Raw genomic sequence first — 13,499 nt, forward strand, 5'->3', positions numbered from 1 at the left:
AGCAGCAGCCTCTCCTTCCCTTGGGGCGATGCTTTCTTTCTCCTGCAGGGCCTGGGTCTCCCAGGCCACCTCAGCCAGCCGGCTTATGTATCCCTCCAAAGAGGGACAGGTGGTAAGAATCAGTCCTGGCTGGCTGGGTACCTGGGGCCTGGTCCTGCCAGGCAGAAGTCCCTCTGGGAAGGGTGGTGGAGGTGGTGGTCCCGCAGCAGCAGCAGCACAGCAGCAGCAGCCTCTCCTTCCCTTGGGGCGATGCTTTCTTTCTCCTGCAGGGCCTGGGTCTCCCAGGCCACCTCAGCCAGCCGGCTTATGTATCCCTCCAAAGAGGGACAGGTGGTAAGAATCAGTCCTGGCTGGCTGGGTACCTGGGGCCTGGTCCTGCCAGGCAGAAGTCCCTCTGGGAAGGGTGGTGGAGGTGGTGGTCCCGCAGCAGCAGCAGCAGCACAGCAGCAGCAGCCTCTCCTTCCCTTGGGGCGATGCTTTCTTTCTCCTGCAGGGCCTGGGTCTCCCAGGCCACCTCAGCCAGCCGGCTTATGTATCCCTCCAAAGAGGGACAGGTGGTAAGAATCAGTCTTGGCTGGCTGGGTACCTGGGGCCTGGTCCTGCCAGGCAGAAGTCCCTCTGGGAAGGGTGGTGGAGGTGGTGGTCCCGCAGCAGCAGCAGCAGCACAGCAGCAGCAGCCTCTCCTTCCCTTGGGGCGATGCTTTCTTTCTCCTGCAGGGCCTGGGTCTTTTTCTTGGACACAGCTTTGGCAGCTCAGGCCAAGAGGGCGATTATCGGGCTAAATGAACTTTTTACCCTATTGTGTTTTTGTAGCAGTCCATGGTTATGGAACATGAACGTTTGATCATCGCACCAATTTCTTTTGGCCTGTCAGAGTTACTGAAATGTTACTATCTCATTATCTGGAACAATTTTTCAATGCCTCACAGGCATTACTGTACCATAATACCACAATTCTTGTTAGCGTATATAGGTTTTCACCATAACAGAGATGGGCAATCACCTTCAAACAAAAAAACAGTCATGGCTTTGCATGTTGGCTTCTTACAACACATAAGCCAAAATGACACATTCTTGGCCTAAGCAAATGTCTCTTTCCCTTATGAAGTTGACATGTTTCCGAATGTGCATGGTGACCCTTCCATGTGGGGACTGTTCCTTTGACCGACAGCAAACTAAAATATCTTGGTTCACAGCGCAAGGAATAGATGATTGTAGCATTTTCAGTGGAGAGTCACTTGACTTTCTGATTACAAAATCTATGCACCAGTCTAGATATGGCACAGTGGATGAATGTAATAGTTTCTCAACAGGTTTGGGGGATGTTTTCTGCAGTGAGGGAAGGCTGAGCAGGAGTAGAGGAACAGCAGGGACTGCTTAAACATTTTCCACTGGGCCATTTTTCCTGCTTTCTCCTAAATCATGTTTCATACCTGGAACCTGAATTTGTTTGGGTGGGGACAGTTGGATTGGGTTAAGCTGCCCCTCCACTGTCTTTCCTTCACTCCTAACTTCAGTCTGCCACAAATACTATTCAGGTGATCTACTTTAGTGTTAACTCAGTAGATGAGTGGTGGGAGCAAGGAGCACACTAATTCCATCTCCTGGAACCTTGGAAAAACCAGGGTGTTGCTTCATGCAGGGGGCAAAGACGAATAGAAAAGCCTCCCCCCTGCAGAAATCATACCTCCAACTCATGGAGGGCAACAGAGTGGAGCTAACATACTCATCCTTGCTCTCCCCCCTTACGTGTTGCTTTAACACAGAAGTAGAATGTCTGAATAAGACAACAATTGTGTGTCATTTTAAAATGACTACCAGGAAACTGTCACACACCTGCCATGTAGTATCTGGTCTGCACCCGGTAGGACAGAATTTTGCCCACCTTTGCTCCCACAAGCAAGAAAAATGTGAAATGTGAGCACTTAAAAATCTTGTTTTTTTCAAAGGGTTTTAAGGGTTTGCCCTTGGTTTCCTTTAGGATATTTGTGATTTCATACCTGTTTTAGAAATGCTTTTAGTGTTCTTGGAACTATATTGATGGAAGCTTCACAAGTATGCTGTCGCTTGTAAAGTGCCAGGTGGTGGGAAGGAGGGACATGTTATTTAAATAATTTTTTCTCCTCCTCCTGATGAAAGTTCTGGTTATTTTGTGGCTTTGGTAAGGCCCCATGAATTTCTTCCTTCCTCACTAGCTGAAGATGTTGATTTTTTGCAAACATACACAGATTGTTACAGCAAGTTACTAACGAAGCAGTCTTTGCTAGTGATGGGATTTTTCTAGGTTGAAAGGTTGAAAGAATTGCTTAATAAATGCTTCTACTTTTTCTAAGTGAACAGTTTGATCCACAGTAAGCGTGTTTGAATTTAAAGTAGCTAGCGTAGAAATGTTCTCCTTTTGACATATGCTGCCTGTGGTAGCCTTATCTCTTATCACATTTTCCATCTGTGTAGATTAATAGGATCTTAAAACTCCTTGTGTGTTTGACTCTTATACCTGTCAGTTTATACTTGAAATTATGGAGTGGAAAGTGTACATTCCTCACCAGTTGATCTTGTAAGGAATTTTTTCTTGATCTTGAGTCAACGAAAGTGCATTTTTACCATACTCTGTTCCTTATTACTTATCTCCCTTCTTGCCTTGATATTCCAGGGTTGGTATACCGTTAAGCTGCAAACCACATCTAAGAAACATTTTGAATGTTTTCAGTGTCATTGATCATGAGAGGATCTTTACTGTTTTAACTTAATGTTTGTAGATGATTATTTATTCAATAAACCGGGGCCTTAGAGTTCATTATGGTGTGCGAGATCAATGCAGAACTGCCAGTAGCTGAATATGTTTAGGTGGCCCCATGTTTACAAACTTCCCTAATTAGCCAGAATGCATAGCCCCTACACTGATGACTTCTAAACAGGCTTTGTAGATCTTTTTGTTCCAATCTGATATTTTAGTGATATTTTTGTTCATTTAGACTGTTCTAGCCTGCTGAAATTGGATTGTGTCCAGCATCGGTCAGACTGGGAGTAGACATGTTGAAGTTGATGAAGATGATTAATATAGGGTCAATCTGTCTTTAACTCTCTGTTACTAACTCTGCTGCAATTCCATTTTTAGATGGGTTAGTTCTTTTTCTATTGTGGTTTTGTGATTTTATGGATGTTTAATATGTTGTGAATTCTGTGTCTTAATATATTGTGAGCCATCGTGGAAGGGGTGACCCTTGAAGGCAGCCTATAAGTATTGAATTTTTTTTTTAAAAAGTTTACAATTAGCTATTAATTAGATCTACATTTTGTAAGTGCCTTGCAATGGTCAGTTATTTCAGTAAATTCTTGTGAATTCTAAATATGGAGCTGTGTTGTAATGAGGGCAATGATTGGTTTACCTCATTCTGGACTTTGTATATAAGAACTTATCTGACCACAATTACTTACACATTATTACATTAACTCATTTAATACAATGATCCCAAGAAACTCCAAGGTCAAACACTTGATGTATGAAAGTACCATCACTTTTATATCGCTGCATTTTTACCCACCCTTCACAAACCTTCAGTTATTCCTCGCCATATACTTGTCTGGATGAGAAATGAAGTGCAAGAATTTGGCTTTAGTCCACCTACTGTTGAGCAGTTTTTTCCTTTCTTAATGGAATCTCTGTTATATACACTGAGAGTGCATGATGTGTCTAATGTACCAACATACATGAAAGACGTTAAGTTTTACTGCTCTCAGCCGTCCAGCATAAACATAATTCGACATATCTTCTATTGAGGAACATGATGTTTGACAGTAGAACTGTAAACAAAGGATTTTAGCTTCTGATACATAAGTATAACAAAACGTCAAAGCTGCAGTATGCATTCAAAAGCAGATGAATGTTTTTAGGAGAAAAAGTTCTAAAATGAATTTGCTATAACAATGCCTTTTATAACATTTCAGCGTTTGCTTGAAGTATGCTTCTGTTTTCAGTTTAGGGATATTTAGATTAATTGGAGCTTTACAATTACATAATCACAAGTCATGGATTGTATTTTTTAATTTCTTCTGTGTTTTTCCCCTATTGTTCTTCCTCTTTTCCCTTCCTCTGCCCCTGCCTCCTTGTCACTCTCAAAAGTACACGCAATCATATAAACTCACACTACTACTACTACTGCTGCTAGATTTTTCTCTCTCCAATTGTATCCTTATAATACAGAGCTAGCAGGCCTCAGTAGCTGAAGGATGCTCTCTGAAAACTCCTGTAATGATTTGAATTCAGCCATATAGGGGCTTTGGCATTGCCCAGGATCCCCTGGATATGACTCTCCAAGCAATGGGAGAAGAGGCAGGCAAAGCAATGAAGGCAGCCCCTGATAGTTTCCTGACAACAATTAGGCAAGATTAGCCAGCCATTGCATCCAGTACAACAACAGACACCAAAGAACTGGACAGGGGCCAAGAATTCTTGATTAGCTGTTACATTGCCAGGGTGATGTGGCCACAGCTGACACCACGCAGGACCTTGGATGCTCACAAGAAGACAAAATGCCTCTGGAAACTTGCAGCACTTAAAAACAGGTTGATGGGGGCAACAGAGGAGGCCGGCCCACAGATTCTTGTCTTTACCAGCAACAAAGTGTAGGATTGAGGAGAAGATAACCCTCCTTTCCATATCAGGGGCCCAAGGGGAGGTAAACTCTGGGTGGTAGAAAGCTTGGTAGGCAGTAAGCAAGGGAGAAAAGTCCGTCACACTCCATACTTCTTGCCTGATCTAAAACCTAGCAGGTGCCACCACAGAGTCCCTTCCTGTTAAGATCATGTTCTCATTCACTCTCTCATCTGTAGTAATAGGAAACAGCAACTGGGATCCAAAGAAGCCCTTACCTATTTCCCATCTCATTCTAGTTCTGGCACTGTGGAACTGGGGCAGTTGGAGGGGTCACACTGTCCTCCCCCGCAACCGTGACAGGATGCTGAGGTGGAGATTTCTGTTGTTCTGAAGGTTCAAGGGAAGAATGGGTGAGAAGGTGAAACTCCCTAGGAATTGTGGGCTTAAGTAAAAATCACACATGGTCAATAGGATACAGAGAAGCCTAAATGCTGGCAGCTTTTATTTCATCTTTGTGAAGAGTGCTTCCTTGGCTATATGTGGGGGGGTTTAACTTCCATGCTGCAAGATAGGTTTGAAGCCCCAAATCGACCAACCTCACATAGATCAAAGTATTAGATCTGCATAATCCTGACCATTTTTTTTAACATATAGGGATATTTCTTTTTCATACTGTGCCTGGCTGTTTTAACATAGCCAGAGAGTATTGTTTCCAAGTGCCTCTCTGGAACCTTAGCAATAAACTTCAGTCAGGATTGGGTAACATGCTGGACTACAATTCCCGTCATGCCTGGCCGTCGGTTGGGACTGTTGAAAGCTGAAGTCCAACAACATATGGAGGGTCATAGGCTAGCACGTCCCCAGTATTAAATTACTCTTGGGGCCCACTATCACCACCCACAACTATTCTGTGGAGGAGTCTGCTCCTTTTGGGATTTCTAGTTTGCTGAACTCAATGTCTTCTCTGATATACAGAGCTACACCACCTCCAGTATCTCCTTCCTTGCTATCCTATAGAGTTTATATCCAGAGATAACCCACTGGGTTTTTGCATTCCACCAAGTTTCTGGTATGCCCACTATACCAGTGCCATCCTCCAAGACCAAGTGTTCCAGTTCACCTATCCTGGCTCAGAGGCTTTGAGCATTAGTGTATAAACACTTGTACATAGTGTCTCTCTTCAGGTGTCTTTGGCACTTGTTTTTTGGCCTGTAGTGCTCTGGCCTTTCTGGACTGCTGTGCTGTGCCCCATTTAAATTTTTACCTGTTTTCACTTCATCCCGGGGAGAGATTCATTCTGAACTGGACCCTCCTCAACTCCTGTCGGCTTTCCCTCCCACAATCAGTTTAAAAGCTGCCCTGCCACCTTTTTGATTTTAAGTGCCAAGAGTCTGGTTCAAGCAGAACCCATTCCTTATGTACATTGGTCATGCTGGCTGGGAGTGGTCGACCTTGAGCCCAGCAACATCAGGAGAGCTCCACATTTGCTACCCCTGCCCTGCCGAAACCGATCCTGAACTAAGCCCAAGTACATATAACTGTAATAATTGCATATTCTTCCCCTCTTTACCCCTGCCTCCACTTCTCTCCTCTTTCTATGTGTTACATATTAAATTGCAGACCCCTTGAAGTAGGGACCCTGAAAGTGCCTTTCACACAAATGGTGCTATATAAAATGAATGCCCTTCCAGTAGTATTTTACTTTGAAGAATGCACCAGATAGAGGAGGTATCTTGTCTGTCTGGAAACTTGCATGTATACCATTGCTTGTGACAAATGCATGTTTGTCTATTCACTGTGTGTGCACCTTGCTGCACACAGAGAAGTGAAGGCCTGGGGGTGGGGACCCCAAAATGGGGGGGGGTGTCTTTTTGTTTTTCATTTTTCCCCAAATTTTTCTGTTTTTTCCCCAGAGACATTGGGGGGGGGTGTCCATTTTTTCCTCAGGCCTTCACATTTCTAGCCACACTTTGGGAGCAAGTGATTTCCTACACAGAAGAAAGATCTGGTTGTGAAATTTGGTATGTGTAACATGGCTTCTGCCATCTGGCGCTGTTGGATAATAATGTAGGTGGAGCCTAGATCTAACCTGTTTTTTTAATTTGGGGACTGGGTGTTGCTGCTTTCATTTTTGTTTATAATGATTCTTCCCATTTCCAAATTACATCTAATGATCTCTCTTGGTAAAAAGGATCCATGCATGCAAGCACACTGTTTCCATTGTTTCCCCGCTCCCCCCCATCAGTAAATATTTTCTTGAATTCTGTGTAAAAGACCACCTAGTTCCATGTCACATTTCGCATTCTGTCCCTTTCTATTCAAGCTCTTGAGCATTTCTTCCCTCTGCTGTATTCCTCCCTCCTCAGACCACCCAGCTAGCAATTGCACTACTTTTCATCTGCATTATTCGGCTGTTCTCCCTCTTATGGCTGAAATTTTACCAGTTGTCACAGATCCTCTCCAGCCTGGTTACCATGGATCTCCCAGCAATTGTGGTCGTAATTGCCTTTCATCATTTGTCGACGTTTCAGTGAAAGCCTTGATTTACTGCATCACAATTACTTAGGCATTACAGAAGAATAACACAGCACAAGATTTCTGGTGCAACTGCACTAGCTACCAGTTAGTTTCTGGGCTCAAACCAAAGTGCTGGTTTTGACCTATAAAGCCTTATACAGCTTAGGACCCCAGTACCTCAAGGACTTCCTCTCCCTATATGTACCAACCTGAACCCTGCGCTCAGCACTGGAGGCCATTCTTTGTGTGCCCCATCTGAAGGAGATGCAGAGAGTGGCAACACGAGAACTGGCCTTCTCAGTGATGGCCCCCTGTTTGTGGAACACTCTCCCCAGGGAGGTACACCTGGCATCATCATTATCCGTCTTTAGGCACCAGGCAAAAACATTTCCCTTCTCCCAGGCATTTGCTTCTTAACTTTCGAAGGCTGGAGGGCTTCAGATGTGTAGCCTTCCTAAGAAGGGTTGCTCCACCGCCTCATATACTTTTTTTAACTATATATATTACTTTTCCTTTTTATTAATGTAAGTCACTTTGAGTGCACGTAATTATGTACAAAAACAAATTTAATATAAATAAAGATTTGTCAGCTCTGGGCAAGAAGGAAATCTGCAGGACACAAAGTTGCCTTTTGGATGAATAGAAGCCAAAGGCACAGTTATAAAATATGTTACTAAAGTTCTTTTGGTATTTCACATGAAGATTTTAAATAGATCTCAAGGGCTGCAGTTCTTTACATATGTCCTCTTGATATGCAACTGCAACCACTTGATTTTAATAGCTGAGAGTAGCCATACGCGCAGCCTGGACTTCAGGAAAGCTGATCTTAATAAACTCAGAACAATTGTAAGTACGGTTCCATGGCAAGCCACCTTAATGAGGAAAGGAGTCCAAGATGGGTGGGAATTTCTAAAAAATGAAATTCTAAAGCAATGGCAAGCAATTCCAGCAAGGAAAGGGGGGAGAGGACAACAGAAGAAGCCAATGTGGCTTCACTAAAAGCTTAGAGAGGATCTGAAAACAAAAAAGGGCACATACAGGAAGTGGAAAGAATGCCAGGCTACAAAGGAAGAGTACAGACAGGTATCACGGAATTGCAGGGATGGTGTCAGGAAGGCTAAAGCTGAGAATGAGCTGAGGTTAGCGAGGGATGCTAAAAGCAACAAAAAAGCTTTCTTCGGGTATGTCCATAGTAAAAGACAAAGAAAAGAAATGGTGGCACAGCTACTCAGTGAGGAAGGCAAAATGATAACAGATGACAAAGAAAAGGCAGAAGTGCTCAATTCCTGCTTTGGCTCGGTCTTCTCCCAAAAAAGGATCTGTGACCCTCCCAGGAAACATGAAGTAGAAGGGGCAGGATTGGAGCTTGAGATTGATAGACAAATGCTCGAAGAATACCTAATCACTTTGAATGAGTTCAAACCTGCAGGGCCCGATAAACTGCATCCTAGAGTATTGAAGGAACTGTCTGAAGAACTCTCAGAACCGCTGTCTATTATCTTTGAAAAATCATGGAGGACTGGTGAAGTGCCGGATGACTGGAGGAGAGCTAGTGTTGTCCCTATCTTCAAAAAAGGCAGAAAGGAGGAACCGGGGAACTACAGACCAGTCAGCCTAACATCAATCCTTGGAAAAACTCTGGAGCAGATTTTAAAGCAGTCAATCTGTAAGCACATTGAAAACAATGCAGTGATTACTAGGAGCCAACATGGATTTATGAAGAATAAATCCTGCCAAACTAATCTTATCTCATTTTTTGACCAGGTAACCTCCCTTGTAGACTGTGGGAATGTTGTGGACATAATATACCTCAACTTCAGCAAAGCTTTTGACAAAGTGCCCCATGATATTCTGATTAGCAAGCTAGCTAAATGTGGGCTGGATGGAACAACTATCAGGTGGGTCCACAGTTAGCTCGAGAATCGTACTCAAAGAGTGCTTATCAATGGTTCCTTCTCAAACTGGGCAGAAGTAACGAGTGTCCTGGGCCCAGTGCTCTTCAACATTTTTATTAACGACTTAGATGAGCAGGTACAGAGCATGCTTATTAAATTTAAAGATGATACAAAATTGGTGGGCATAGCTAATACCATGGAAGACAGAAACAAAATTCAAAGGGACCTTGATGGGCTGGAGCATTGGGCTGAAAACAATAGAATGAAATTCAACAGGGATAAATGCAAAGTTCTACACTTAGGAACAAGAAACCAAATGCACAGTTATAAGATGGGGGATACTTGGCTCAGCTGTACGACATGTGAGAAGGATCTTGGAATTGTCGTTGATCACAAGCTGAATATGAGCCAACAGTGTGATGTGGCTGCAAAAAAGGCAAATGCTATATTAGGCTGCATTAACAGAAGTATAGTTTCCAAATCGCGTGAAGTATTAGTTCCCCGCTATTCAGCACTGGTTAGGCCTCATCTTGAGTACTGCATCCAGTTCTGGTCTACGCACTTCAAGAAGGATCCCAACAAACTGGAACAGGTTCAGAAGAGGGCAATAAGGATGATCAGGGGACTGGAAACAAAGCCTTATGAGGAGAGACTGAAAGAACTGGGCATGTTTAGCCTGGAGAAGAGAAGACTGAGGGGAGATATGATAGCACTCTTCAAGTACATGAAAGGTCACACAGAGGAGGGCCGGGATCTCTTCTCATTCATCCCAGAGTGCAGGACACAGAATAATGGGTTCAAGTTGCAGGAAGCCAGATTTCAACTGGACATCAGGAAAAACTTCCTAACCGTTAGAGCCATACAACAATGGAATCAATTACCTAGAGAGGTAGTGGGCTCTCTGACACTGGAGGCATTCAAGAGGTAGCTGGACAGCCATCTGTCAGGAATGCTTTGATTTGGATTCCTGCATTGTGCAGGGGGTTGGACTTGATGGCCTTATAGGCCCCTTCCAACTCTACTCTTCTATGATTCTATGGAAACAAGTTCCCTTTGGTGTGCAGATATATCTCAAGAGGCATGCATATGAATACTATAACCATGTGACCACAGAGATATTTGCATCGCAAACATCAATTCACGGACAAATAATTGGCGTTCAGAATATGGAAAAAGTGAGTTTTCAGAACAAAGTATCATGTAAGTGTACTGGAAGACAAATCCAGGTATAAGGAGCAGAGTCAACCCTCAGATGACTGGGAATGATGGGAATGAATCATAGAATTGTGGAGTTGGAAGTGGCCTATAAGGCCACCGAGTCCAACCCCCTGCTTAGTGCAGGAATGGAGAAGCCAAGGTCATGTGCAGAGGTGTATTGGGACTTGAGAGTGAACAGATAGCAGGGACAAGACCGTGGAGTGCTTTGCAAGTAAGGACAATGATTTTGCACAGGACTCAAGAATGGCCTGAGTGAATGCAAGCCAGAGTTAGAGATTTTAGAAGAGGTATCACACAGTCACAGCTGAAATGCAACAACAGAAAGTCCATAAAAGTTGCTTGTTTTGAATGTAATACACGACTACTGTTACTGACAAGGGGGGAGAGAGGAAGGTCTATATTTTTGCCCTCCCTGTATTGTTGCAGTGTTGCCCCTTGAGTAACTATAAAGCAGTTGCTTCACTGGGATTTCCCCTTCTCCTGGCCTCTGACAAGGCCCTCCTCTTCATTAGCAGCAACTTGAATGGAGATACAAATGCCAAGGTTGCTAGGTCTTTGCTAAAATAGTTTGTTTTAGCAGCAGCAGTGACACTGAATACTCTGCGTCTTGTGTGATCAGCTGTGTCTCTGTTTGTATAGGTATCCGTTGTGCATAAATCATGTACTAAGATTCCACAGCCAGTTTAAGCCAATACAAGAAGCTGTGGCATACAAAGATCATCTGCAGGCAATAGGACAGGCCTGAGTGCAGGATGGGAAACCGGTGGCCTCTGGACAATAACTCCCCTCATTCCTGACCATTGGCCATGCTGGTTAGGGCTGATGGTAGTTGGAGGTCAACAGGTGTCTGGAGGGCACAATGCGTTCTCCATTTTGGTCTTAGGGCGTGGTCTGAAGGCACATAACAGACAGCAACACAGAATGTGTATGTGTGTGGAGAAAGTATACTTGGAGAAAAACAATTTATTAAGCAGCATAAACACAATTGTCATTTTTTCTTAAAAACAAATGAATCCCTGCTTTTCTAATAGAGACAAAGAAAAAACAGAGTAGCTAAATAAATCATTACCTAATTTGTTTTATTAATTATTTTTATTGGACATCTTTTGTCATCTAGGGTTGTGGTTTTTTTCCTTTTTGCTCGGTACAATAAAAAGATATTATTTTATCAACTTCTTCACAGGAACTTGCATTGCCACAAGTTTATTTTCTCATTATAAATTTTACAACATGTGCTCCCCTTACTGTCAAAGGGTTCTATTCTAATTGGATGTATTCTCAGGGGCAGCACCAGGCATGACTAGGCCCTTGGGCACCAGCCTGGCCCACAGCACCTGCACACGTGCCCCACCTACTTCTCCCGTCATTTCATGTCAACTCCCTGCGTGCTGCACGTGCATGGTTACCATCAACCAAGATGGCGGCGGAGGCTTCCACTGCCATCTTGGTTGATGGCATGCATGTGCACTATGCTATGTGCACACATGCCTGCCATCAACCAAGATGGTGGCAGGGGCATCAGCCTCTTGGGGAAGCCTCTGCCGCCATCTTGGTTGATAGTAGGTATGCACACACAGCACACACAGCATTCACAGCAACGGAAAAGGTAGGTGGGGTGACTTGGAGTTGACTTGGAGGCACATAACAACAACAACAACAACAAGCTGCTTTGAGCATTCAAGGAAGAAGGGTGTAGATTTGCATAAATCATAGATGGGGAACCTGTGTCCCTTCAGTTATTGTTGGTCTCCCACTCCCATCATCCCAGGGATAATGAAAGTCTTAGTCCATCATCGGCAGAGCCACAAGTTTCCCATCCCTGAAATAAATGCTAGTTGTCCACACCTAGGCAAGAATGTTTCAAAGTATTTTATAGAGCAATCCTATGCATGTCTGCAAAAACAAGTCCACTGAGTTCAGTAGAGCTCACTCCCTAGTAAGTGGGTATAGGATTGCAGCCTTTGTGTGATTTTTTTTTTCTAAGTGGGAAGAGGATTTGCACTCTACTGCTGTAAAATATACAGGGATATTTTGCAGGGTGGGATACACTTCAAGTTGGAAAGTGGTGGTGGTTCTTTTTCTCTTTAAGCACCTATTTCCAGGTGCAAAGGACTAAAGAAGAAAGCTGTGACTTCACTTTTCAGATCACGTGCTCAGATGCCTGTTCCTCCAATTCATTTTGTATATCACCTGAACTAGCCAGTATCTATACTAGTCATGTGTGTACTAACAAGCCTCAGTGTTTCAGTGCCAGTAGAAGAAGTTGGCAATAGAAGAACCAAGGAGACCGTCACTTTACATTTTCAGGCGAGTGTAAATTGACCTCCAGGAGTCAGAGGTTAAGGATTTGATAGTGGACTAGGTGGGCCATTGGCCTGATCCTGCTGGCTGAATGAATAGCAATGCAAACATCAACCCTACAGTTCTATGAAATTTGGAAGCTGCCTTCTACCAGCTTAGAATGTCTGTCCATTTAACCTGGTATTGTCTACTCTCCCTGATCTCAGATTTCTATCACCTGTTATCTGACACACACACACACCTTTTGGCAAAGGATGGGACCTGGGTCCATCTACACACAAGTGCATGCTCTGCCACCGAACTATTTCCCTTCCATGCATAAAAAGAACTTCTTAATCTACTCTTACCAGTGTAGTATTTTGTTTTGTTTTACAGAGAACAGGCAAACAAAATCAAAATGGCTTTAAATAATTTAATAAAGTAATATTGTGGTTTGATTCACAGGAGAATGCAGATATCCTAACACACCATCTTGCTTCTGTTTGCTAATGTGTATGTGCATATATTGAAACGTAAGGTATCATTTTGACATTGGGTCTTTCTGTTTCAGTTTGCAGCTCATCTGGTGAAAATCAAATATCCAAGGGTGTGCATTTTGGATGGAGGCATAAACAAAATCAAGCCAACCGGTCTGCTGACAGTTCCTTCTCCACAGATATGAGCCAGAAGCTTTAAGTGTCTATTGAGAATATGAGAAAGGGCATTATCTCTTTATTACCACACCTGCATTATGATACTGATGCCTTTATCGGTGCCTTTTTGCAGGATTTTTCTTTTTTTTACTGGATGAAAAAGTAGAGCTTTAAAATGTATGATGTCACCTCATCAAGTCTTTAGTCAAGATCAGGGCTGTGGAGTCGGTACGCCAGACCTTCAACTCCGACTCCTTCATAATGGCAAATGTATATTAACTAGTAATAACAAATTTACTGTAGTAAAATGGTAGCACAAGGCATTTCATCACCACCAGA

The 13,499-nt window shown here is 43.3% G+C and overlaps 1 protein-coding gene across 5 annotated transcripts in view; it reads left to right on the forward strand.

Annotated features, from left to right (window-relative positions):
* Positions 1 to 13,448, forward strand: part of TBCK (TBC1 domain containing kinase) — a 135,732-nt gene extending 122,284 nt beyond the window's left edge. For all 5 annotated transcript variants that reach the window (XM_061585464.1, XM_061585463.1, XM_061585467.1 and 2 more), the window contains one exon: positions 13,079 to 13,448. In XM_061585464.1, the coding sequence (XP_061441448.1) occupies positions 13,079 to 13,189 (111 nt within the window). In that variant the 3' untranslated portion in view covers positions 13,190 to 13,448. The remainder of the gene's footprint in view (positions 1 to 13,078) is intronic.
* Positions 13,449 to 13,499: the final 51 nt, after the last annotated feature.

The sequence above is a fragment of the Rhineura floridana genome, chromosome 9, assembly GCF_030035675.1.
Source record: "Rhineura floridana isolate rRhiFlo1 chromosome 9, rRhiFlo1.hap2, whole genome shotgun sequence".
Taxonomy (NCBI): Eukaryota; Metazoa; Chordata; class Lepidosauria; order Squamata; family Rhineuridae; genus Rhineura; species Rhineura floridana.